Source organism: Cryptococcus depauperatus, chromosome 7 (genome assembly GCF_001720195.1).
Source record: "Cryptococcus depauperatus CBS 7841 chromosome 7, complete sequence".
NCBI classification, from domain to species: Eukaryota; Fungi; Basidiomycota; class Tremellomycetes; order Tremellales; family Cryptococcaceae; genus Cryptococcus; species Cryptococcus depauperatus.
The window spans coordinates 564,030-589,736 of record NC_089474.1 but is presented as its reverse complement, the minus strand read 5'-3'; the positions used below and the strand labels follow the sequence as shown (position 1 = coordinate 589,736).

General features: G+C 45.2%; 12 protein-coding genes across 12 annotated transcripts; 4 read left to right on the top strand and 8 right to left on the bottom strand.

Annotated features, from left to right (window-relative positions):
- Positions 1-1,347: 1,347 nt before the first annotated feature.
- L203_105556 (uncharacterized protein) lies at positions 1,348-2,516 on the bottom strand (the record flags this gene model as incomplete). Its single annotated transcript, XM_066214923.1, has 4 exons — positions 1,348-1,808; positions 1,853-1,984; positions 2,030-2,079; positions 2,128-2,516. 4 exons carry the CDS (start codon positions 2,514-2,516, stop codon positions 1,348-1,350), a joined length of 1,032 nt encoding a protein of 343 aa, XP_066071020.1.
- Positions 2,517-3,727: 1,211 nt separating this feature from the next.
- Positions 3,728-5,158, top strand: L203_105555 (uncharacterized protein; the record flags this gene model as incomplete). Its single annotated transcript, XM_066214922.1, has 2 exons — positions 3,728-4,589; positions 4,647-5,158. 2 exons carry the CDS (start codon positions 3,728-3,730, stop codon positions 5,156-5,158), a joined length of 1,374 nt encoding a protein of 457 aa, XP_066071019.1.
- A 345-nt stretch (positions 5,159-5,503) lies between these two features.
- On the bottom strand, positions 5,504-8,575 carry L203_105554 (uncharacterized protein; the record flags this gene model as incomplete). The annotated part of the gene is made up of 7 exons (XM_066214921.1): positions 5,504-5,625; positions 5,682-5,796; positions 5,851-5,919; positions 5,970-7,968; positions 8,019-8,066; positions 8,113-8,372; positions 8,429-8,575. 7 exons carry the CDS (start codon positions 8,573-8,575, stop codon positions 5,504-5,506), a joined length of 2,760 nt encoding a protein of 919 aa, XP_066071018.1.
- Positions 8,576-9,060: 485 nt separating this feature from the next.
- On the bottom strand, positions 9,061-9,715 carry L203_105553 (GTP cyclohydrolase 1; the record flags this gene model as incomplete). Its single annotated transcript, XM_066214920.1, has 4 exons — positions 9,061-9,102; positions 9,149-9,362; positions 9,514-9,570; positions 9,627-9,715. 4 exons carry the CDS (start codon positions 9,713-9,715, stop codon positions 9,061-9,063), a joined length of 402 nt encoding a protein of 133 aa, XP_066071017.1.
- Positions 9,716-10,262: 547 nt separating this feature from the next.
- L203_105552 (uncharacterized protein) lies at positions 10,263-12,051 on the top strand (the record flags this gene model as incomplete). Its single annotated transcript, XM_066214919.1, has 7 exons — positions 10,263-10,313; positions 10,366-10,409; positions 10,456-10,543; positions 10,591-10,833; positions 10,887-11,210; positions 11,258-11,744; positions 11,801-12,051. 7 exons carry the CDS (start codon positions 10,263-10,265, stop codon positions 12,049-12,051), a joined length of 1,488 nt encoding a protein of 495 aa, XP_066071016.1.
- Positions 12,052-12,271: 220 nt separating this feature from the next.
- On the top strand, positions 12,272-13,705 carry L203_105551 (uncharacterized protein; the record flags this gene model as incomplete). Its single annotated transcript, XM_066214918.1, has 4 exons — positions 12,272-12,657; positions 12,712-13,009; positions 13,062-13,234; positions 13,282-13,705. The coding sequence occupies 4 exons, from the start codon at positions 12,272-12,274 to the stop codon at positions 13,703-13,705; spliced, it is 1,281 nt and encodes a 426-aa protein (XP_066071015.1).
- Positions 13,706-13,936: 231 nt separating this feature from the next.
- Positions 13,937-14,666, bottom strand: L203_105550 (uncharacterized protein; the record flags this gene model as incomplete). Its single annotated transcript, XM_066214917.1, has 2 exons — positions 13,937-14,463; positions 14,513-14,666. The coding sequence occupies 2 exons, from the start codon at positions 14,664-14,666 to the stop codon at positions 13,937-13,939; spliced, it is 681 nt and encodes a 226-aa protein (XP_066071014.1).
- Positions 14,667-15,201: 535 nt separating this feature from the next.
- L203_105549 (signal peptidase I) lies at positions 15,202-15,926 on the bottom strand (the record flags this gene model as incomplete). The annotated part of the gene is made up of 2 exons (XM_066214916.1): positions 15,202-15,276; positions 15,333-15,926. The coding sequence occupies 2 exons, from the start codon at positions 15,924-15,926 to the stop codon at positions 15,202-15,204; spliced, it is 669 nt and encodes a 222-aa protein (XP_066071013.1).
- Positions 15,927-16,157: 231 nt separating this feature from the next.
- On the top strand, positions 16,158-18,331 carry L203_105548 (uncharacterized protein; the record flags this gene model as incomplete). The annotated part of the gene is made up of 2 exons (XM_066214915.1): positions 16,158-16,831; positions 16,879-18,331. 2 exons carry the CDS (start codon positions 16,158-16,160, stop codon positions 18,329-18,331), a joined length of 2,127 nt encoding a protein of 708 aa, XP_066071012.1.
- A 491-nt stretch (positions 18,332-18,822) lies between these two features.
- L203_105547 (uncharacterized protein) lies at positions 18,823-20,501 on the bottom strand (the record flags this gene model as incomplete). Its single annotated transcript, XM_066214914.1, has 6 exons — positions 18,823-18,948; positions 18,999-19,176; positions 19,239-19,637; positions 19,688-20,108; positions 20,154-20,334; positions 20,388-20,501. 6 exons carry the CDS (start codon positions 20,499-20,501, stop codon positions 18,823-18,825), a joined length of 1,419 nt encoding a protein of 472 aa, XP_066071011.1.
- Positions 20,502-20,916: 415 nt separating this feature from the next.
- On the bottom strand, positions 20,917-23,382 carry L203_105546 (uncharacterized protein; the record flags this gene model as incomplete). Its single annotated transcript, XM_066214913.1, has 6 exons — positions 20,917-21,025; positions 21,074-21,401; positions 21,453-21,563; positions 21,611-22,711; positions 22,800-22,875; positions 23,365-23,382. 6 exons carry the CDS (start codon positions 23,380-23,382, stop codon positions 20,917-20,919), a joined length of 1,743 nt encoding a protein of 580 aa, XP_066071010.1.
- Positions 23,383-23,697: 315 nt separating this feature from the next.
- L203_105545 (uncharacterized protein) lies at positions 23,698-24,768 on the bottom strand (the record flags this gene model as incomplete). Its single annotated transcript, XM_066214912.1, has 4 exons — positions 23,698-23,745; positions 23,811-24,178; positions 24,225-24,488; positions 24,537-24,768. 4 exons carry the CDS (start codon positions 24,766-24,768, stop codon positions 23,698-23,700), a joined length of 912 nt encoding a protein of 303 aa, XP_066071009.1.
- Between the last annotated feature and the right edge of the window lie 939 nt (positions 24,769-25,707).

Sequence of the window (25,707 nt, the reverse complement as noted above, 5' to 3'; positions counted from 1 at the left end):
GGGTTATTCATTTTTGGACATGAGGTGAAAACTGTTTAGTTTGTAAGAATGCACAATCCCCCCTGAATCATTTCGTAATGATTAATGGTTGTCACTTCCGCCTTTTACCATTCCGTGTAACTGAACGTTTATGTTTATGTCATGTATCACTAATAAGCAAACTGGAGCTTTGTCCTTCTATAATCTATGCCAACAGTATCCCAGCTACACGAGTCTCTCAATATCTTGGACAAGAAACTAGCCAAAGCCCTTCAGAATCACTCATCATCTTCCAACCGTTAACTCAGCCACTTCCTCCTATCTTTAGGGTATGATATCTCATTTCGGTCGTTGAAGATAGGATAAAGGATATCCCACTCTGGGCAGATTATCCGTACGTTGTCTACCAATAGTCCAGCTGAACAGCCAAGACTTGAGATGGTGTTTATGACTTGCTCACCCATGACATCCCTCTCCGCATCTACATGGCGATTAATGGGTGCATGATCAATGATGTATTGTCCCTGTCCGTTTCCAGTCCCATCTTTCTAGGCTCTAGCATTGATTCATTCCGAATGAAGGCGTGTTATCCAAGAATGAGCTATCGAAATGTAGAGACTTGAACTGGAAGGCTTTTCCATTTACTTTGCTTCGTATACCTGAAGACGTCGGAGAAGTGGTGCATCCTCGTTAGTTGAGGTAGTCTGATGCCCTCTTTTATCCATCCTGCGGCTTGGAGCCACCCTTACCTTTCAGAGAGTCATAATTACCTGGAATCGATAGCCAATCGAGTAGAAGTGACAGGGATGAAGGAATTTGACCAGTGCTGTCGTTATGCCAGTCAGCATTGGTCGCAGAGGACTGTGGTAGGTTCTCGGGTTCTGTTGGGATTGCTGAGGGGTTGTATTTTGTGATCCGGCAACGTTTACATGTTTGAACAAAAGTTGACGGTGCAGGAAGACGGCTACCGGAAGGACTATGCTGGGTAAGACCGTGGGAGCCGTCCAATGAGCCAATCCGCAAGCTTGACATATCTATAGATGATGTTGACGTCTGAGAGTTGAAAAGTGTTGAGCTTGAAGGTATGTGTTATATAGAACAAGATAAGTATTAAGTTTGAAGATTTATCTTATACTCAGCAAAATATGAAAAGTTGAACGTTGGCTTTTTGAGTTGAACTTACAAAAACCTCTCTATTCGATTTGTACTAAATTGAACACAGCCAAAATTTGCTTCCGTGATTACGTATCCTGTTCAGTTCGTGAAAATGAATAACCCAAATCTTATCATGCCATATCTGTTACTGGATTTATTTTATAAAGATATATATATACATGTCATTATGTACAATTCTTTTCTATCCTTCATCTACATCTTTTCTTCTATAATGTCCACGGGCGCTATACTAATCAACACAACAACGGCAAATTTGAAGGCCATTGCGACTACGACCACCACCCAACTTCCAGCATACTTGTGCATGACGGCCCCGATAAAACTCCCAGCAATCATCGCTATGATAAACGCCAATCTCCGGTTTCTAGCCACAGCATTTTCGTGCGTGAACCAGACTAAGAGGTATTTGTCGCCTACCAGGTCTACATAGGAAGAAGTCATGGGTGCAGTGGGAATTTCCTGTATGGCAACTTGTCGCGCAGCTGCTACTTGGGCGCCAGACATGATGGCAAAAAGCATGATAACAGTCCACTGATGTTTTCCTCCCAGACGCGTTGGAGCTGGGCCGTGGGGTGAGAGGAAAATGGCCGCAATAACGAGACACATGATTTGGAAAAAGACATTGACAAGAAGCCAAGCGCGACGGCGAAGACCTGAAAATGTCAACCAGCTGACGATTGGAACGGCTTGAACCTACCGAAAAAGTGCCCGAGATGCCCAAAGACCAGGGCGGCGCTCAAGAAGCTACCCAGAGACACCCCGGTCAAGAGTAGGAGATGGCCTGACAACCTCACTATCGCCACAGTCAAGAGGATAGTGTTGCCAGTTTCTTATTCACGGTCAGTATACAATGACTTTTCGACAGTGAACTTACGGTTGGAAGCAAAAGTGCTAAAGTCAAGATAGGTAGTTGCGTCAAGGATACTGTGTCAAACATTAGTATTTCCGAATATTCGAGCAACCAACACTTGCCCAGTTGAAAACGCTTGAATGATCAAACTCATTACCAAAGATTTCGAGGTGACAGTGTCGCTCATCCATCCTGGCCATCCATCGCGTCTATTCCATGGTGGCCAGACGACAGATGTGGGAAACGTTTCCACAACTGCATTCCTCTCGTATTGCTTCTCGATTGGCTCTTTCAAAACATCACACTCTGGCGGTATCACTTTCGGACGTTCCTTTTGTCCCGGCCCGCTTTGCTGACATATCTCTGAGGGCACCATCACATTCCTTTCAAGCTTGGTGGATGGACAGACAGCAGCGCATGGTACAAGACAGCTCTTGTCCACATTATCATGAAGGCTTGAAATTGTTGGTATCAAGTCGGCAGTTGAATTAGGGGTAGTGGGAGGCGACATGATTTTAGGAATGGTGAATGCCGTAAAACGTGCAAGGCGCAGGGCAATCCACTGTCAGGATGATGGACAGGGAACGGTCAGGCTAGCTCAGGATATTGTGTATGCCGAGGAAGTGGTATAGTCGAATGACCGCCGTAAAAAGCGGGAAGATATAAGGACTGCTGTTGATAGACCCTCAGAGAATGGATCTAAATAGCTGCTATTCCAGCTACAAATTTCCCATCCAAGTCAATCTCGTCCTAACGCCTCAAGTCCTGACACCCACCTTGACTTGATACTGCTGAATATGCTGATTGGGTCGAATGAATACAACTTATTCTACTTGAACTCTTCTCGCCATCTATAGCTATTCTCATATATATATATATATTAGAAAACATATTTACGATTAAAATATGTTCAAATGAATTAGATAATTCGGAACTTTTGAAATGTTATTCCAGAATTGCTATTTGGATGTTTTGATTTCACGAATTGAGCATTTTACGTAATCACGGAAGCAATTTTTGGTTATGTTTATCTCAGCCCGAATGAATTGATGTATTTTGCATGTACAACTTGAGCTGCCTCGTTCAATTCGCCATGTCTCGTCCAATACCAAAGACGAAGTTTCAAACTCAGCGCTCTTCGACTTACAGCCGTCGACCTCACCTATGGATATGTCGAGCTTGCAGGCTGGTTGCACGCAAGCTTCCGGTTGCTTCGTCGCTATCTATCGAGTCCAGACAAGCCTACGTTTCATGCACAGCCAGCAACGAAACAGAACATACAACTTGACTCTTTGATCTTATGTATGGTAAAGAAACACGCAACGGTTCTTCTTGTGTTCCATCTGACGTGTCTGGTCGAATCCGAGGAATATTTCTATAGCGTGTACGAAGGATGCCTAATGGCTTTCTGCCTCAGATAAAAGGGTAGCTCACACGACTCAGGCCATTGTGTTGGGCCCACAGTGTGTGGCCAAAGGTCAGATATTGCTACAGCCATGGCCTCATCAACTTGCAGCCTCATCGCGGGCTAGTCACCACCGTCATGAGGCGTAGGCGCTACTGCAGCAGCTCAACCTCACATTTACGGCCCTCTGATACATATTGACGGCCGTAACAAGCACCAGATATGCTCGTTTTCCTCATGACTGATCACTGACTCTAACTTGAGGCTCGAGTATAAGTTGTCCTTGATTGACCTGTTGCTGCCGTAGAAAACCAGCCATGATTCATCCAGGACACGGGCACCACTTTTACCAAGAGCAATCCCCCTCTTACTTTAGGCCACACCAAATTTTACCAGAACCATCCTCGCCAATGTTCATTCCCAGGAATGACCTTGACCCGCCAATCTCTATATGCCGCAGGCTCTCGTCACCTCCAAGGCTTGTGCCGTATACTGAACAGAACGACCAACAATCAATTCCTCCATTTCACTTACCATCTCCTCTGTACCACGCACAACTTTGGCATGACAAGGATGACAAGAAAGTCAGAATGCAGGCGTCAGCTGCAAAGTATAAACAAACAATTTTTTCCTATGAAACTAGGCGTATTCAGCTCCGCAATAATCCTTACTCGTCTGGAAGGCCTGACTCTTGCAGCAGAGGTCAGGCCGTACATCATCGCCCGTCAAAGCCAACACAAACCTTGTCAGGTTTCGCCCCCAACCACTGCCCATCGTCTTACGATCCACATATGTCTTCGCCGCGACCTACCTCACACTCACCCTACATGAGCCCATATCAAATTGGATCCTCAAGGTCTTCTCGCTCACCAGCTGCTCGAGCTCATCATTCTTCTGTCTCCCAATCGCGATCTCTTTCCCCTTCTCATTTAGGACCTCCAACGTTTTCTCGTCCAATTTCTCCAACCTTACCAGACCAAACCATGGAATCTCCCAATACACATACGCATACCAACTTTTTCCTGCCGTCCCTCTCCTTTTCTCTACCTGGGTCACCTACAGACGCAAGTGAGAGCTTGCAACTTATTCTGGCGAATCACCGCGAAGGACAAGACCAACATGGTGATATCTGGGACGGAGACGTAGGGTGCGAGCAGTGGGAGCATCGAGACCGTAACCGTGAGTTACTCATCAAGCTGTGTCCTTCAAATTTTAGCTTATATGCAATCTTCGTAGATTGTCTGATGCCTTCCGCAAAACCGCGTAATCAACGCTCCATGACTCTTTCCAACGTATCCCAAACCCCATCTACCACTGAATCATTGGCACCGCAATCTCCTAGAAGCAAATTCCGGTTCCTACGTAACTTGCTGTTTTCACCGACTTTGCCACTCATCTCTACTGCTGCCACCAACAGCGCTTCTTCTTTAGCCCCAGTCCTTGTCTCTGGCTCTTATCAAACCGCGACCAACGACCTAGACATCCCTGCTTCTTCATTGGGAAATATGAATGTATTTGACGTTGAAAAAGTCTACAAGAGTATCCGTGAAATGAAGGGCGTGGTACGTTTTGATGAATTGGAGGGCGTTTCTTGCCATAATTTGCCAGAAGAAGAGGAGAAGGAGAAGGAGGAGGAGGAGGAGGAGAAAGAAAGGATGAGGCTGGAAAACTGCGACGTCAAAGGCCACGGCAGACAACAACCGAGAGACAGGCCAAACGCCAATCGAAGGATTACATTTCCTTGGTAATGTGGATGGATGACATTTACCTTGCCTGTTACACAAAGTAACGATTGGGTTGAGGAATTAACAAGCACACAAAAACAATATAGTTATAAAGTGGCGCAACAAAACATGAGTTTGAATTGTACATCGTCTTGCAAATGCAAAGAGAAAGAATCGTAGTAGAGTTGTATGAAATCTTCGTGTTATATTCAAATAAGAGACATGGCATATGTTATCATGCACAGCTCACAACTCTATCTAGATAGATAGTTTATAGAGTGCATACCAAGTTATGGTATGTTGTCATCTGGTCTTCCATAGTCTTCTTCACGCCTGATATACATACGACACTAGTGTGAGTGTTGAGTATCAATAGAACTTATTTTCCTTCAACCAGTTTTCCACGTCCTGATGGTCCCTTGATACCCAATCAGCAGCCGCCTGGATAGAGTTATATGTTTGTGCCACGGCAAGTTTGCACTTGCGAGTGTCTTGTGAACCATCAGTCAATGATCGTCTCATTACTAGAAAAAACTTCTCAACTTACCAACACTCTCCAGAAATGCTTTAACTCGTTCAAGATCTTTGTGAGAAGATAATTGAGCAAGAGCGCCCTTGACAAGACGGTTGAGGCCCAAGCCATTATGATACCGCTTCATGATCTATATTCAAATGCATTAGGCAGAAAAACTTGGCAAGATGGAGGCGATACGCACAGCGTCGTATTCAGACATAAAATAGTCGGCGACCTTTCTTCTAGCATGCTTGTTGGCAGAGAAACCATACTGACATGCCAGGATCAGTCGTGCGCAAAGCGACAAATAAAACGTCTTACGAAGAAAATAAACAGGTCTTGATTCTTAACTTGTTTCTGCAACATTCCAAACGTCCTATCCAACAGCCCCTCATCTTTGGGTTGGCAAAGCGCATGTATGGCATCCTCCTTGGTAGATGGGTTTGGTGGTCTGCCGTACACATCAAGTATCTTGACGTATTCATTCTCGCCGCCATGTGCTACAACTGTTTGGAAAATGACTCGTTGAAGGTCCGAAGGAATCAGAGAATCGTCGTTAGAAACAAGGAAGGGTTGGAAGCGCTTTTTAATCTCCGCAAGCACGTCGGCCTCTTCTGCAGCGGCACAATTGGCCACTGCAAGCTCACGTAGCTCCTTGACATCAGGTGTATCATCCTTGGCATTTTCAAACCCAAGTTTTTCAACGAGAGGCTTAAAAAGCTTAATGCGGAGCTTGTTAATGGCCTGGCGTACTTCTTCTGGCTGCTCCCACCACACTACGCTCAACTTATTCAATGCGGCGCTAATTTGGGACCAAGGAAGGAAATCAGTCTCAGAAGCACCAAGAGAGTTGATGAGGTTGAGCGAACCGGAGGTTTTGGCATATCCTGCGCGAGCAAGAGTGATAGCGTCAGAAATAAGGCCCACTCGATCCTCAATGGTGAATGACAAAGCTTGCTTGCCAAGTTTGGCGAGTCTCTCGGGGGAGTAGGCAACGCGATAAACACCAATGGTGGAAGCATTTAACTTGAATGCGTCAACATTCGCAATCTTGAAAGAGGCCGTGCGGTCTTGTAGGATAGCCTGGTGATCCACATTGACTTTGCTATCATTGCCGAGCGTGGCAATCTCAAGAGGGACGTACCAAAGAGTTTCGTCTTCCTCTGGCTTGACGTCACCAGTAGATAAAAATCGGTTCTGAGTAACTGTAATTTTACCATCACCCGACTCATCCACCTTGATTACGGGGAATCCCTGCTTCAAAGTCCAATTGGCCATGATATCGGCAACGTTCAAGCCGCTCGCTTCAGAAATCCCAGCCCACAAATCTTTGGTTTCCGCGTTGCCATAGACATGCTTTTTGAGGTAGATAGAAACGCCCTTCAAGAACTTTTCTTCGCCAATTAAACCTGCAAGCATACGGAGGACGGCAGCGCCTTTGGAATATGAGATAGAGTCGAATATTTGGCCAATTTGGCGTGAATCAGGACAACCAACTTCAATAGGATGCGAAGCTCTTTGGGAATCAAGCTCGAGTGCGTTTTGGAGATGTTTCGTCAAAAATTGGGATCGAGGCTTCCACTCAGGCCAAATCTTCTCGAGGACAATCAATTCTCCCATCAACGTAGCAAAGGCCTCATTCAACCAAAGATTGTCCCACCACTTCATGGTGACAATGTCACCAAACCACATGTGAGCAAGTTCGTGGCATTGCACTACAGCGACTCGTTTCTTTGCGGCAAGTGAAGATTTTTCCGGGTCGTATAAATAAGCAGCTGTTCGACCGGTGATGAGACCCCAATTCTCCATTGCGCCAGCATCAAAATCGTGAGCAACAAGAGTGTCAAGCTTGGGGAGAGCGTATGGAATGTCAAAAATTTCTTCATAAATGGGTAAAGCCCATTTCTTGATGTCCAACGCGAATTGAGCTTGTTTGATTTGGTCCTTAGTAGCAAAGATTCTAAGGGGAACAGTTTTATTGGTGAGTTTAGACTTGTGCTCACTGTCGAGATGGACAAAATCGCCAGAGGCGAAAGCGACAAGGTAAATACTCATGAGCGGCGAAGTTTCAAATTTGGTGATCTGCCACTCGCCAACTTCACCAGACTCGCTCTTACCCTCAGTCTTTACAAAAGAGTTTGACCGATTGAGAAGAGAACTGAGCTCGTACGATTCGGAAAACACATTATCGATGGAAGCATTGAAGGAGGCCTTCCAAGGTTTAGTGGAGATGGCAGGCATGTTTGAGAGATCAGTGTTGCCATTTCGAGAGATCATGCGGAGAGTAAACTTGGATTTGATGAGAGGTTCATCCCAGGACCTGCGCTTAGTTACAGCCATGTCATTGAATATAGGAGATGGAACACATACGGAAAGGCTTTTCTCGCAGAAGTCGACTCGAATTGAGTCAGTCCATAGCTGAAAGCCCTAATCAGCCACATTCCTCCAGTCCTCGCATACTCACATGGGCTTCTTGCCATTCTCATCTGCGTCACCCTGGCTCCTATAGTACCCATGCATGGCACCCTTCAATTCAGCTTCAAACCTGAAGAAGATCTTCACATCTTTCTGGTTCTCTTTCAAGCCGCCACCAAGAATTTTTTCCAGCGGGATGGTCCCCATTTCCAGCTCTTCATCCAACTCGAGCACTTCCTTGGGAATGACAACTGATGAAGTCGTCTTAAGATCGGAAGTGGAGATGGCAATATCGGTTATGGAAAGCGTCTTGTCGAGGTGGAACACAAGGGATGAGATATCCTCTTTGATGTCGAGATGATGACTTCGCCCGAGAACGTAGGAGGCGAAGAGAGAAGGTCGGTTTTGATTGCCAAGTCATAGTGATTAGGGTAGACGCTGTTGGGCAACCTGTAGCCGTCTTGTTGGGACACAAGGCCAGAACCGCCGGGAGCAGTAGTAGAGTTGGACATACTTGAATCGCCAAGGCAAATGCACGAATTTCTTTAACAAGTCTGAGTTACTCTAGAAGCTCTTTTGGGCTTGGATACGATTCTGATCCAAATCAGTGATGATCCGTTGTATTGCAGACACCTACCGAAGCCCTAGAAACGAGAGGTCTAGAGAAAAGTCTAGGAGAGTTGCTCCTTGTAAAGATAGGAAAGATATAGGACTTGCTACATATTCCATGAGAAAGCATAGAGAGGAAAGAGAAGAATGGAAAACAATAAAGGATCTTTAAATGTCAGCTCAAGTAAAGAAATGTAGAAGGATTTAATTGACGGTCATGTCCGATAACGAAAATAATAAACGCAGCCATCTACAATTCTTACAAGCACAAATGAATCCATATTAACAAGGCAAAGATCTAATGGTATATGTTGACAGCAAAGACAGAGTAACAGGTTAGTGTATGTAAGCATCAATATTTGAAGTCTTTGAAGAATATTAAGAGGCCTTAATGTCTTGAAATAGAGGGTGTTTGTATAAGAGTCAAAAACTAATTGTTGTGTCAGCAAGCATAGATTCAATCGCACGACGCTTACTTCTTCTATTGTCTTTTGCTGTTGCCTAAAGCATCCCAGCATCGTACTTGTGACCGTTATCGCGCTAGGCTTTTGGACACTTCTCATAGACATGAACATATATGAAGCCTCCATGACCACAGCGACAACTCGCGGACGGATAGCTTCTTCATGGCGAGAGCAACTTGCTTGGTAAGACGATCTTGGACTTGCAGACGACGAGAGAAAGTTTCGGCTATACGAGTGAGTTTGGATAGATCAAGGACGAGTTTGTTGGGAATGTATCCAAAGTACACAGGCGAAGCGAATCTGACAAGATGATGTCTTTCATGCATCAACACGATGTCAGTCCTTTTTTATTGCTCATGGCTCTCTCTTGCAGCTACAGCTGCTTTGGGAGCATTGCAGGTATAAAAAGACGGGTAGCTCGAGATAGAGGATGACTATCACTCACATTACAACTACTGACCTTTGGCCGCAAGACGAAAAGTAGACTAACCATGCCAGGAGCTTATGCCCACGTTTCTTCCCACTCGCCTCATACTCACGGACACAGCCATCACCGCACCACTCACCCGGCTCATGCATCTCATGTTCACCACAATGCTCACCACGGAGCCTACAGTCAAAACAGGGCTCGTGGCCCCAAAGCTGTACGTCTTTGCCTTGTGTCTGGCGTATTCGACGACTCACAGAGTCTCACCCAACATGGTCCTTCTTCCAGCCATCTTACTGCACTGAAATCGCAATGTATATATCTAATGTCAAGCGACTTGTGTAGCTGAGATGCTTTTGGTATAGTTTCCAGAAGAACAGAGCTTTAGCTTGTTTGTTAGTGATACATGACATAGACGTAAACATTCAAATACATGACATAGTAAGAGGTGAAAGTGAGAGTCACTAAAATTACGTAATCTTTATGGGACAGGTTTCATGATTACGAGTTCAAATCCGTTATTAGAAAACATATAATTCAATAACACATTGATATTACGTAATTATAGATAAATCCGCCCAGTGATTAAGATTGATTAGAGTTGAAAAAAAAAGTTGTAATGGTGAAATCATTTTTACATTTACGAGAAGAAATCATTATCCATCTACAAAAATTGATATCTTTTGGCTGGCATTATTGATGCACCCAGCATTGAAAGTGTTTAGGATGGCAAAGACAAAGACATATGCTGTCAGTAGAAATAACAATCAAGAATGATTTGACCGCTCATACACCAGCAAAGGAAGCAGTAACCCTGCTTAATACTTGTCAATCCAATGCTGCGACGTAGGCCGGTTGTATGATGTATCTAAGCATATTGATAGGCTCATAGTATTGAAGCCATTCGAAAATCTGGAGGTCGACAGAGTAACGTTCATTTGGCAGGATTTCGCGATTTCCTGCGCCGGATAGGATACAGGGTAGGCTTAGAGGGTTATAAAATACAGGGCACTGAGTCTTGGTATAGCCTGAAGATCTCAATCAGCTCAATGTAGTTCACATCACCGGAACCAAGGGTAAAGGTTCGACCTCTGCGTTCACCGAACGCATCCTTCGTACCCATATGCCAGGCAAAAAAATTGGACTATACACTTCTCCTCATCTTTGTACCGTCAGGGAGAGAATCCGGATCAACGGCGAGCCTCTGTCAGATGTAGAGTTTGCAAAGTTCTTTTTTGAAGTGTGGGACAGGCTGGAGGCAGACAATGAGGCAAGTAGTATTACTCAGCGGAGCATTCACTCTCAACTAATTGAATGGATCAGGCAATCGCTCCTGAGGCTCCTCAATTCCCAGTTTATTTCCATTTCTTAACGCTCATGGCGTTTCACACCTTCCTCTCTCTCGGTGTATCCGCCACCATCCTCGAAGTTGGTGTCGGTGGTCTTTACGATTCGACTAATGTTGTTCCAAAACCTGTTGTGACTGGTGTCACCTCTCTCGGCTTGGATCACACTGCCATCTTGGGTAACACGATTGAACAGATCGCTGCCAATAAAGCTGGCATCTATAAACCTGGGGTACCTGCGTTAAGCATCGTTCAAGAACGAGGCGGGGACGTGTTGAAATCGGTGGCAGAAAAAGTTGGTGTAAGTATATACTGTCTTGTCTGGGGCCAACTAACAATACTTGGAAGGCTCCATTTGAAGTGGTGCCAACCATTCCCGCAACACCTTTGGGTCTTTCAGGCGCTCATCAGCTTATCAATGCTTCTCTCGCTGTGTCCTTGTCGACTCGCTTTCTCTCCAGTCAAGGCATCTCCTTCACCCCTGCAGCATCCCCTTCCGAGATCCCACCTACGTTCAAAGAGCCACTCTCATTAACCCGGTGGCCTGGAAGATGCCAGCGTCTCGACGAGGGTAAGATTACATGGCTACTTGATGGCGCGCATACTGTTGAATCATTGCAATCTTGCGGTACATGGGCATGGAGTATTGAAGGAAAGTCGCCTCAAGTGTTGATTTTCAACTGCAGCGGTGAGCGAGCTGCAGAGAGTCTATTGACGGAGCTATTGGAATCTGGTGCCAAAGCAAAACACACGAGCATGGCTGATATCTCAAGCAACTTTGATTCAGTCATCTTTTGTACCAATACTACCTATACAGGTGGTTATTCCAAACCTGGCGAGTCTCATCCAAGTGATCCATTGGTGAGATGACTGATTCTGGAACCTGTATAGATCTTCATGTCAAAGCAGTCGATTCCAACGATTCGGCTATGCTCGCTACACAGAATGCCCTTCGTCTCGCCTGGTTACGTCTGAATCCTGATTTTCCTACTGATCGAGTCCATGTCGTTCCATCCATTCAGCACGCTCTAGACATTGTCAGTGGTCTCGGAAAGAAGACTGTACTTGTGACAGGAAGTTTACATCTAGTTGGAGGCGTCATGGAAGTTGCTGGGTTGCATGAAGCTTTGAGTATGGAGTAGTCTCTCAGCAAGAGTAGAGAGCCTTGAGATTGACCGCTGTGGTCGCAAAACTTTGTTTGGCATTGTCGATTATACATCTTCATCGAAAAAGTCCGTATTACATAACACTGTTATTCACTCATTTTTAAGGAAGTGGAGGCATTTAAACAAGACGTACTTTAAGATATTTTGAATTTACATCTTACCATCTTTCAACTTCATATTGAAACTATGCTGAAGGATGATGAGGATATCCATCCCATCCGACCTATCTCCCATATCCGTCCTATCCATTCTGGCAGTATGCTCTCGCCTAGCTCACCTCTTCATCCTTCATATCTTGAATAGATTCCTCCCCTTATTCGACACTTCGCCGTCCTTGGTGATTTCTTCTCCACCGCCGGCTCTACGGTGGGACGCCATTCACTTTGCTTCTATCGCTTCTCGGGGCTATGAGTATGAACAGCAGCTCGCTTTTCAACCTGGTTGGCTTGGCGTCATGCGGCTAGCTGGGAAAGGATTGAGTTTTTTAAGAGGAGGGAACGTTGTAGACGTTCAAGATGTGTTAATCGGAGGGACTTTATTCGCCAATGCAGCGTTTGTCGGTTCCAGTATCATGCTCTACAAGTAAGATTACTTTGGGTAACGCGGTTTTGTTGGACAGAGCTAAAGATATAATAGATTGACATTATTCCTATTTCACCCAACTTTTGCTTTCCTTACCTCCTTGCTGTATCTTCTACCTCCCACAGTTGCACCTTCTGCCCCATATACAGAACCTTTCTACTCTCTGCTTACGTTTACTGGGATTTATTTACTCTTTGCCAAACGTCAAAACTTGATGGGTACTCTATGTCTTGCAGGCGCTACCAGTGTACGGGCAACAGGCATGCTCAACTCTCTAATCATTGTTGTGTCTGCTTTGCCTTTAAAGAGCGACGTGAAAATCAACAATCTCGCAACTGTCCCCTCTATCGTGGTAAGCCTCTTCTTTATGTCCTTGCCGTATGCCAACTTGAGAATCACCTAAGCGGATGTTTGAGACGTTTGTCAAAAGCATATCGCTCATTGCGCCTTTTGTGGTATTTCAAGTTTATGCTAATATGGCATTCTGTTCGCCCAATGGAAAGCTTGTGGGGACTATACTACATTGGTGTGATAGCAGGCTTCCAGTATCGTACGGATTTGTACAAAAGCTGTATTGGTATGTTGTTTTCATTGTGTTTAAATGCCAGCTAAATATATTTGTAGGAATGTTGGACCATTTAGATATTGGACTGTTGCTCAGCTACCCAATATAGCTTTAGCATTGCCTATACTTGTAGTTTCAGCCATGGGAATACGCAACATGTTTCGACAATCTCTTCCATCTTCAAAACCCAAGGCTCATACAGCCCCACCGCCTTTGAAACCTATAATATTGGCATTGTATACCGTTCATGCTTTAAATATGGCTCTACTCCTCTTTACAAGTCATACTCAGATTGCTTTGAGAGTATGCCTAGGTGACCCAGTGATCTGGTGGAATGTAGCTGAGATGGCTTTTGACTGGGATAACACTATGGAGGGAAAAGGTTTCGGAGTCACTAGGCTGGGAAAATGGTGGATAGGATGGACGGTGCTATGGGGCGCAGCAGCAACTGTCCTCTGGGCTGGCCACTATCCTCCCGCATAATCCAATAGAATCCAAACACGCCACAAAGACGGTTGCTGTCGTACAACATAGCATTATATACATTATGATGATCACAAGTGGTTGAAGATCTAAATTGTCAAGATAACATGTATGGAACTGTATACTGTAATAAATGTTCAATCAAGCCAGTGATTGGACAAATCGTGATAATTGCAAGATGAAACATGGGAGAATGTTGTTTGCGTGCGTAATCACTCCAGATTGGACAGCTTAGCGCTTTGTCTTGGTTATTTGAGTCTTTTGAGCATCTTCCTCAAGTCTTGCCACTTCTCTCTGCCAATACAACACTCCATCCGCAGCTCTCCTCCGCTTTTCTCTTCTTTCCTCTTCTTCCTTACCGCCACCTCCAAGGACGACGCTTGCCATCTTTTGCTGGCTCATAACGCCCTGAACAGTGACGCTCATAGCCTTCTTCGCTCTCTCCGTCATTCTCTCCTTTAGTCTTCCTCTGCCCATATCAAGATGAGATTTTCCGTCTGAACCTCTTACGAGAGGGATAAAGGTTTCCGAAGAGGAGGTAGGGGCTGTACGGCGCACTTCGTCTCGGGCATTTTGGAGACATGCTTGTGCGTATGCAAGTGTACCAGGGGTGAGACCAAGGATCTTCTCGGCTTTGTCTGCCAATTTGAAAACATCAATCTTGGAGGAAGATTGGGTTCCGGATATTTGAACGGGAACCGAAGCTGGGTGAGAGGGAGTAACGGGTCGAGAAGAGGCGTAACTCGACGAAGGAGAATCTTGACAGTAATGTCAGTCCGTTGTAGGAGAAGTGGTAAAGATACTCACCAGATAGCTCGGCCATATCTTCTTCATTTGGGTATTGGCTCTCAAGCTCCTCTGTCTCGCCCACTTGGTCTCTATAACGCCCTTCAAGACATGTTTCGGTGCGCTCGCGATCCACAAGTCTGGTGGACAGATATCCAACGGTGGTTTCGTACATGTTGACTTTGTCGACAATTTTTCTCCACACTGGGATTATAGAAAGAGGTGATTATGTTCAAGTCAACAACACAGAAGCTATTGATCAAAACCAGGACGAATGTTACAAAGGGATGCGATCAAACCACTCTGTCGATACGGCTCGCAAGGAAGGCTACTTTGCAGGAAGTATGAAGCGCAATGTAAAGTTGTTTTGGGTGGGAATTCAGAATCAGTTTCGACACAATCGAGTGTAATATATGTATACCGAGATCGTTGCGGTGCTGTCGAAAACGAGATCCAAAGGTCGCAGCCACCACTCAGCCTCTTCCGGAGAGTTTCCCCTTGCCAGTGTGTATCTGTCTCATACTCTGAATAACCCACACAATCGCAAATCCTTTTGCTCCTTGTATCTGTCTCCTTTTTGCCAGATTCAGCAATTCCCTCTTGCCCACAACTTGCTAGGTTGTTTGCTATATATCGCTCTGGCTTGTTTGGAGAATTACAACATTTATGTGTTGTGTCATACAACAAAAACAAAATTTGTGAAACAGTATTCAGTGTTTCATGTCGGCGATTTCTTGATTACGTAATATGACATTATTCTTAATCCACTTAGGTTTTGGATATATCTATATTCATTTTATTATTATTAGTTATTATTTAATTTTTTTAAAAGGGGGCTCACCCTTGCAAGTACTTTGCCTTTCACCATAGCTATTGGAACTGGGCCATATTTTCGAGAATCGGTAGAGTTGCTGAGATTATCTCCTACAAGCCAGACATGTCCCTTGGGCACCTTGACCCACTGTCCTTGCCCGCTCCTCTGGGCCACATCAATCCCCTCAAGCCCAAGATGGTCCCCGGGTAGATCGACCATGTACCCATTGCCTACTGCATCAATCCATTTCCGCTGGCCACCTCTCCGAGGCTCAATCTCGACCAGGTCGCCTTCTACTCCAATGACCCGCTTGCAAACCGCTTGGCCTGGGTGCATCGGAGACGTCGCAACGACGACATCTCCTCTTTCTGGTCCGTGCTGCTTGTGTTTTTCGGAGAGAGGCAGAGACGACCAATAAGGCAAGGGAGAGACAAGAACGCAATCGCCGTTCTCAGAGAGTGTTGGGAGCATCGAAAAGCCCTTGCATATCCGTAGCTCGGCAAGCGTCGTGGAGACAAGGTGAAGGGTTGCGAGGATTTGAATCGTGCGAACAGCGGTGGGCAGGACAGGAGGTGGACGGTATCGCAAGAATGACTTTTTGAAGTGCTGGAATGTAGCCATGCTGTCTTTTGAATGATGTATCAAGAAAGAAATGATTGTACAGTTTAGAGAAAGAGAAAAAGAAAGAAGAATGAAAGAAAAAGTCGAAAATGGACAAGACTAGAATGTCCGATGCGGCGATGTCCGAAATTCATTCAAGTCTCTTTTGTTGTTACATGTTTCGTCATTTGTAAGCAATTTGAATTCGCATCTTTTTTTCTCTTTTTCTTTTTCATCTTTTAATTCAACATAATGTCGCAGCAGCTACCAGGATCACCAACGGGCTCTCCACAACGCTCGTCTTCATCGCGTCCGGTATTTGCGATGACCATTGCCATGTCAGGGCCACCACCCAGGCAAGGTCGGCAGGAGCAAGGAGATGCTGAAACGAATCAAGAACAACCAGCAGAGACAACGCTGTTTTGGACAATACAGATTGGACCTGGCTCTGTGCCTGGTGCTGCATCTCCACAAGGTGACCAACCGCAGGACTCGAATGCAGATCAAGATGTGGAGCCTGGAGCTCGCAGAGATGTAGGCAGTGGCGGTAACGGTACGCCTCTGCCTCGACTTTTTCCTCCGTTTTTCCACTTTTTCATGCCTCGAGGCGAACCACAACCTAATACGGAGAAAGCTGCGGAGCTTTTAAGGTCCCTTCCGACGGTAGGCAAGAATCTACTCCAACGAGTCAATAAGGTTGTGGCAGCGCAGGATGTGGATAGTTACGAAGATGAAGATGAAAGGGGCTGGAAATGCGGAATTTGCTTGGAGGGAATTCCCAAGATAGAAGTGACTGAAGACAAGGTGATACAAATTGATGGACAAGGTGATGAAGCAAAAGTCGGGACTGGCGTCAAAGCTTTGCCTTGTAATCATCTCTTTCATGGAGGATGTCTAGAGCCTTGGTTTGCGACTCATCATACATGGCAAGTCAATGGGCGTATCGCATCAATCATGCTAACTTGTTTGATAGTCCTACATGTCGACTTGACCTTGACCCTCTACAAACCTTGAACTCGCCTCGCCACCCTACTCATAACAATACCCTTCGTCCGGGACGAACGGGATCAGGCCGACCTTCTCCAGACCCTCATCCTTATAATCAAAACAGGACTCTGGAGAACGAACAAGGTCGAACAGAGAGCAATCAGACCCGCTTGCTTGAAGGTTTGTTTGATAATGAAACGTCTGCGTTTGATGATCCTCCTGCGCCATCTTCTGGTGGCAACAGTGGACAACGACTTCGGCTCCGACAGCAAAGAAGTACTCCCCATTTTTTGATTTTCACAGGTCCACCCTTTCCACATGTGAATGGTCGTGGTCGTGAAGACGGCCATCGCTCTCAAGTCCCTTCAGCAAATGCAGGAACAGAAGAATCTGCTGAACCTGAAGCAGCTGTGGGTGCTAATGCATCTTCAATACCGGGATTTCGTGTTGGAAATACGCAGCCTGGGAGGGAAACTCTAGATAACGCAACGAATTCTTCAGACGCACAACTAAATTTTATCTTTGGCGGACCTACATCGGCTTCACCTTTATCCATGGAAAGGCAGTCTACCCCTGCACCTGAGTCCACTAACTTATCAACCTCTACCCTAGCTCCTGCGGTGGACGATAATATTTCGCAATACGCAGGGTCTCAGACTGAACCGCAGAATCCTCATAATCCCCAAAGCGAGGCTCGTAGTGGCTCCGAAAGGCCTCAGGCTGAACGTAGACCACACATCGATTTTTTTAGAGAAGCCTTGGAACGAATCCCCTTCTTCCTCGCTCAAAATCATCACAACCTCTTTCCCACCGTATCACCTTTCCCAAATGAAAATGGAGATCGACTAGGTACGCCTGCCACGAACGGAGACGACGAAATCCAAGTGGATGCAAGTATGGAGTTGAGGGAGGATGCTTCTGTCAATGGTGGGATTGAAGGGCAAGACACGCCACAGACTCGCAGGCGTGAACCACACAAGGCCACATTTGTCTCGCAATCGCTTGAAAGCTGGACCGAGGAAAGGGAGAAGAGCCTTGGTTGGAGATGCGATGCACCTGAGTGCATCTACGGCCCGCCTACAGGTGAAGATGGCGACATTGTCATGGATAGTCCTCTAGCAGTAGATGAAGATCAAAGGGATAAAGAGATAATTAGCATTTTTTCTGCTCTTCAACCTCCCCTTAGTCCTGCTGCTGCCCAGAAAGCACAGCAAGACAAACATCTTTTCACCATCCTTGCCTGCCCTCACCGATGGCATAGGGGATGTCTCGAAAGTGCCGAAAGAACCGCAGGCAGAATGGGGAGAGATGATGGTGATGGGCGAGTTTGGGCAAGGTGCGAACGTTGCAGGAAAGATGGCTGGATTGTATCTAGGGTGGAGGAACCAAGTGGAAGCAGGGTTGGACAAGAGAAGAAAGTGGCTGACATGGCTTTTTGATGAATGTCTTGAATGTTCTTGGACAAAATACAATAGATAGAGCATCCCATTGTAATAGCGTATATGACTTTTGTATGTTGGATAGATTGCCCAATCTGCTATATCTATGCATCAATCCGCAATCTCCTTATCAATGCTAGTTTTGAAATTTCGCATGACACTCCAGCAGGTGATAGTTGCTGGAGAAGATATCTGTCTTAACAGCGGAAATTATATATAATTCAGAAGTCAACCCATGATTCTGGACCAGCTTTTCATCAACACATTGTATTGTAGTTGTTCATCGTAACCATGGTTGGCTGGCATGAGTTATCTTCTTTGGACATTTCAAAGGTGATGTAATGGCAAACAGGTGAGAAAGTGAGTGATATTTGTCTTTAAGGATGGAAAAGCAATGGTGATGGATTAAAATCATTGAAACAGTGAATGATGGGGGCCAAGTAATTTGAATTCTGACGCCCTGTCATTCAACCCAGCAATGATACATACATCTATACTGCAACACCAATAGGACATGGGGACCATTCTTCAGAAGTAAGGCGCCGCCAGCCTGGTACGGAGAGAAGATTACGATCAATAACCGAAGCAGAGACGGCCTTGGGTTTTGGTGCCATGAACTGTAAATATCTGGATGAGTGATTTCTTCAGGCGGTATGTCAAGGCATACCTTGTTTTCAAATTGAGCCAGTCGCTTTTCCATCTGGTCGACACTAAGATCGGCCTCGCTGGATTCCAAATTCGTTCGGCCTTCTGATTCATTAACAGGGAGTAGCCTGGAAAGGCCACTTGCGAGATCTTGCAGTCTTTCATCAATCTTTGCTAGAGCAGTATTGACTTGTACCAAACTAGCATCCATCCATTCTACTTTGAGCATGGCCAGCGGAAAATAAAAGAAATGTAGACTTACATGGTATCGTTATGTTTGTGTAATAATGCCATTGCCAATCTTTTATAAAGCACTTTTTTCTCTTCATCCTCCAGCGCCAACTTGTTCTCACCTGCATCATGCCTCCATATATGAAGCAGCCAGGCACTTAAGCCCCATCTATACGAATTTCCTTCATCTCGCTTGTTTTCCTCCTCAGGTTCTTCAAAAGAGATATGCTCAGAGGTATGACTGAACACTTGAAGTGGGCCTTGTTGGATTACTGTTGCATCAGAGGGATTCAAGAGAAGGTCCATGATTCGAGTTGATAAAACGGAGGGAAGATCAGGCATTGTGGTACAACACAAGTGGTTGAGTAGAGGCTCCCAAATTCTGAGAGAAAGTGGTGAAGGCGATGTGAAGCTGTACGCCACTCGTTTCCTTGTCAAACATTAGTCATCGTCCTATATAAGGAATCAAAACCCACATACCTTTTGGCAAGAGGAACCAGGCCTCCTGCTTCCACGAGGCTCTTCACGACGTACTCTACTCCAGCCATATCCTCTATCTCTTTTTTGACCCTTTTCATCTCAACAGCGCTTGCATCTTCCTCTCTCACTTCATTCTCTCTTAATCGTATTTTCATGACCTTTTTCCATCGTTTCATCAACCCGTCTAACCTCTTTTGAGCGGCGAGCTGTCTTTCAGTAACGGCAGGAAGAACGTGGTTTACCGATGATAGCAGAGGAAGGAAGGAATTCTGGTGGAGATAGTAAATGCATTGACCAACAGCTTGATGCAGCAGTGAGAGAGGAGGGAGATCTTCATGCGTTGCACGATGCCGAAGAGCGATGAGGGAGGCAGGCAGACCAAGAATCGCCGCGAGGTGAGAGATAGGACGAGCATATAAACCTGCAGATTTTATTAGACAGCTACCACCGTTGTCTTCACACAAACCTGTTTGCAGAGGATCAACAATCCCATTTACAAAACGCACAATAGCCATTCCCATCGTCATTCTCATCCTCTGAGCTTCCTCGGCGTTTTGAGGAGGATAAGGAAGAAGATCTACAACAACTAATGAGTGCAAAAGATGTATAAAAGAGGGGCAGGATGGAGAGGAAATATAGATGCTCATCTATGCGGCTGTCAAGTGAACAATTCAAGGTATTGGCAAGGTGAATGACATACTCTGGCCACTCCTCTCTGACGGCTCTGGGTGTCTGCCTCTGGAGAGAAAAGCATATCATAAAGCTTTGAAAATTCAACATGAGATGTCCAAGGTATTCTTTTTGGCACTTTCATAATGTTCAAATTCAAAAATGGTTGACTTTTAAATGAATTTTGTCAAAACATTGAAATTCAAAAAGTGGAGGTGCTTCTATCACTAAAATTACGTAACATCTCAATTGGCCTCAATGCCATTACAATCTATGATAGATTCGACATAATTAAATTTTCAACACAAGTTGCAAGGATATCTTTTCTGGGAACGTGGCTATAAGGAAAGTACATCTGTGGTAAGAATCATTCGTTGCCCGGATGACCGCAACGACAACAAGTGTTTACACATTAGGTAACGCCGATGCAATTGCACAGTCCTGTGAATATAGCGCAGGATGTTTGTATATAAAGCAAAAGGATTGACAAAGGGAGTACGGCCTCTGAGAACTACATCTGAATAATCTCTCCAAATCCTAACAAGTGGGTGTAGTTGATGTCATCTGAGAGAAGTAGCTGTGGTTGCAAAGGAGTCGAGAATAGCTCGTACAGCGTGGGCATCAGCCGTGTTACCTCCAGTCGTCCAGAGCACGGGAGACCTGTCAAATCTAATACCGACATTAGCAAGCATCAGCGCTCGAGGAGATGATTCCTACCCATTAAAGGTGCTAGCTGCACATAAAGTGTAAGCTCCCATCTCACTCCATCCAATCCAATCACCGACATCCATGCCTTTTGGTAAGTCTACCAATTGTCTCACACAGTCAATAGAATCGCAAGTTGGGCCCCATACGCTAGTCTTTTCCACATTGCTATACCCCATTTGGACTGGAAGGTCAACATCACGCTGCACGTTGGGAGGTGGAGGGAATGGAGGAGCAACAGTAGCAAGACGATGCCCAATGGTGAGGGGATGGGGATGAACAATCTGGTGATCAAACATAATACAATTGAACGATCCGTATACACCGTCATTGATGTAATCTGTTTATTGCGTCAGCATAAGTTCATTTCTTTCGAGCCGGATACACTTACACATAACATCCGCGCTCTTCGTCTCTTCTTCCACGACAACTTGAGCCTGTTCACTAGCCTCTATCTTTGGAGTTCGCCGAGACGCAATGATGGATGTAGCTAGAGTAAACGCTAGTGAAGGGTAAGAGTATGCCTCAGTCTCAACAAATTTCACTAACCACTAGAGACCAAAAACCTTCCTGGCTCGGCAATAATTCTCACACCACTACTTTCCGGGAAATAGAGATCAAAACTGTCCCTCAAGACTAGAGCCATCTCGTCAAAAGTCTCTCTCTCAAATCCGCCTCCAATATCCAACAGATCAAAGTTAAATCCCGCCTCTTTGCCCATATCAAAAACCTTCCTCGCTCTCCATACGGCATCAGCAAATTGCATCGGATCTTTACAACCGCTTCCAACATGGAATGAGACGCCAACAACATTGAGCCGAAGTTGGCGAGCCACCCTAAGAAGGCCAGGGCAGCTATCAAGAGGAGCTCCAAACTTGAGGCCAAGTCGGCAAAGCGATTTGGAATCGTCTGTTAAGATACGAAGGACGAGCTTGGCGTTGGGGTTAATTCGTTTGACTTTGTAAAGTTCATCGGCATTGTCAAATGTCATCAAACTGACATCGTATTGAGTGGCAGCGCGAATGAAAGACGCAGGCTTGCAGGGATTGGCAAAGATGATTCTCTCTCCGGACGGAGCAATGGGGAGAGAGAGGACCTGCTTGATCTCCGACGAGGACGCGCAATCGAAAGAGACTCCTAGAAGAGACAGAAAGTGCAATACCATTGGCGAAGGATTACATTTGACAGCATAGAAAATTTCGACACGAGAGCCGATGGGCGAGGCGCGCCAAGTTTGAACAGCCTGGTAGATGGCACTCAAGTCAGCCGCAAAGAATGCAGACTCGTCCAGGTCAACGCCAGTACTGGTAGCAATAGTTTTCTTGACTAGGTCATGCACAGGAATGTCAGAGACAGGTGCAAGAGCAGGGTGAGGCTCGTCGCTTGACAGGATACTGGCGGTAGTGGCAGGGGGCGTAGGAAGCACAACATCCGGAACGTAGGGAATTTGGGCAGTAGAGTCAAGGCTTTTAATGAGAGCCGAGACAGAAGATGTCTTTTGTCCGACCCATGATGACTGCTGCGAAACGCTAGAAGCAGCCGGAGTCATACAGGTCTGGGCAGTAATAGTAGTCATTGTAATATGTAGTGAAGGCGGCGAGATCGAGTTGAGATAGCAGTTGTCCGTCGTCCCTGGGATTTTTAGGCCACCTAGGCAGCCATGATTAGCCCCATACTAAAAACAATTCAAACTGGCAAAGCCAAGTTTTAAGAATTCCGCAAATCATCTATGACTTACAGTCAGGGTGCAACGTGTCGGGGCCACACGTGCTACGCGAGAGAGGGTTGGGTACGACGGCTATAGGCAGATGCGCCTTTTTGAGCAATCAAATAAGGAGAAAAAGACCTTGTTGAAGATTAAAAAGAAAAGGAAAGAATTAAACGAATAATCTCTTGTCTTTCAAGCGGAATCAAATTAGATGGATATACGCGTCATATCCGGGGTTTCGCGGAAAATTCGCTGTGGCACAGAATTTAGCATTTATGTAAGTGCTTCGTCCTATAGGACGCTTATGGAAGGCGCTGCGGCGACCTCCGCTCTCTTATGTAGCTTGTTATAGGTCTGGCTCTGTCTATTATATTATTCAACCTGGAACACAACCGTTCTCCGAGCAGTAGAAGAAGATATATAAGAGGAATATTGTAACCTATCTTTTCTTTAGATAGTTATTTCAATGCATCAACCAGTGCTACATTTGCTGTTCTCTGAACTTCAATTGCCAAAGCTATACCATATTTACTTCTGGTATACTTAGAATAGATAGCCAACAAACGCAATGTAGCACCAAGTGCTTTCAATTCACCTTGGATGTAAAACACATCTTGACTGGTTTTTACTTTTCTTGTTCAAGTATATTGACAGCGGCAGTAACCCTTTTGATAAAAGAAACATGGCAAACGGAATACGGCTGGAAGCCTCATACCAAGATAGATGGGATCACAGAGAAGAACACAAGCAAACAATGAGCTTATCTTTTCATCGGTGATTTTGCTCGCTAGACGGAGTGACTGTGAAGCAGAACACTAATCTTTGCTATTCCTTATTCCCTGCCCTTGGGTCCCACCACCTCATCTACTGTTGTGACTATCTCTGTTGCCGAGCTTTACACAGTAATACTAATAAGTTTAGCAAGCAACTAAATGGCTGGAAGATCAGGAAGAGGGAAATCATCAGTTATGTGTCCCTATGGTAATGAAGTCAGCAAATCCTACAGTGCAAACCACAGTGCAAGGCTTATGGGTAACTCACTTGATAATGCCTGAAATATCGGGTTTTGCCAACTCTGGTGATTTCCTCGAGCTCATCCTTGGTCAAGTCAGGCAGGCCGTCAGCGTCAGCCAGTTTTCGGATTCTCTCGGGAGTTTTTGAAGTGGTGACAGCAACAACACCATTTTGCATCGTCCAACGCAGAAGGACGTCTATAGAGTCCAATGGCTTGCCAGCTTCTTTGGAGAGGCGTTCAGCGATACGCTCGAGGATAGGTTTCAGAGGCCCGCCATCAGGATGGCGTAAAACAGGAGTAAGTGGACCATAGGCCTCAGTAACGATCTGATGCTCTGCTTGGAGTTTGAGAAGAGGCTCCAGATGAGCCAAGACGTAAGGATGATATTCGAGCTCTGTCGTTTTTTGTCAGACTCGAGAAACAAACACAAAAAGCCTTACGATTGACAACAGGTTTGATCCTCGCAACCTCCAAGACCGCCTTGAGATCCTGAGGCCTGAAGTTGCTGACCCCCAAGCTCACTCCTTCAAGTGTGCCTTCAAACACAAGCTCCTCAAGCGCTGTCCAAAACTGGGCAATTTTGCCATCACTAGGTACCAAGGAATGGTGGACAAGCAAGAGGTTAGGTTTGAACTGCAAGCGATCGAGCGAAGCCATTACACTCTTTCGGATAGCACCCACTTCACTGGGGAGGTATTCAGAGACTTGACAAAATATTGTCAGCTCCACATTTATCTGCTGCGATTACCTACTCTTGGTCGTCACCCAAATGTCCTTTCCCTCTCCAGCTGCTCGGACGACTTCACCATTGGCTCTTTCCGTCTTGTACATCTGGGCAGTGTCGAGATGAATGAATCCTGCCTTGAGGGCGACAACCCCGCACTTCAAGGTAAGCTCATGATCATAGTTAAGACCGCCTTGGCCGCTACCCCAAGCAAGAGCAGGTATTGATTTCCCATCCAACAGTTTAATCATTCGGACCATTCTGCTTGGTAAATGCTAATGATGTAGCAAACATGAGCTCGAGATATGCGTATAAATAGGTGTCTGACTCGCTAAATCATTTGCTCTTTTGTCAAGGTCTACCTTTTGAGCATTACACCATCATCCTTTTTTTTAGTTAGTTATCACAAAGGTGGATAACATTTCCAACAAGTTTCGATACTTCTATAGTGGATATCCTAGTTCCATGAAACTCCAATAGTGGCGGCACTCTATCAGTAACAATCCTTGACAACAGTGCCTCCTCTTGCTCTTTTATCCAGCCAAGCTCAGAGATGTTTGATCCCACAGGCTGAGCAAAGTTGAAATTAGCCAGACACTTGCTGATAATCAAAACGACTCGCCACAAAGATTCCAGAATAGCCAGCGAAACCGTTGAGCGATAAGTCTTCTCTGTGGCTTTTTGTTGATGCGCTAATCTCTTTGTATAAAAACTGCGTTCCATATGGCTGGAAGATGAAAAAGTAAAATAAATAAAAAAAGATCAAGTTAAATAAAAGTACAAATGAATAAACAGTTACATCCTTCCTTCCAGTCATATGACATCATTGTAATATTCTCTTACCATCTGTCATTCTTTGATTCAAAATCCTTTGTACTGCGAAAAAGCAAAAAAAAAAACGGTTATTTAAATTTCAATTGCTTTTTGAATTACATTTTCTCTTTCAATATACCTTTTTATCTTTCAACTTGTAATATCGACAAACCATTTCAAGCACTGCAATGGGAAAAAGCTGTCTCTGAAGAGTCTACAAGTCATACATCGTTATAGAGTATCCCAACCAGCCCCGTGACACCAGCTCTTGTGGACGAATTGTTATCTCAAGTCGATTGTATATTTCAATTCGTAGTCAATACAACAAGCTGTTTTCTGGCTTTGTACTGGAAAAGCAACTCGATTTGCCAGAATTGAAGAATTAG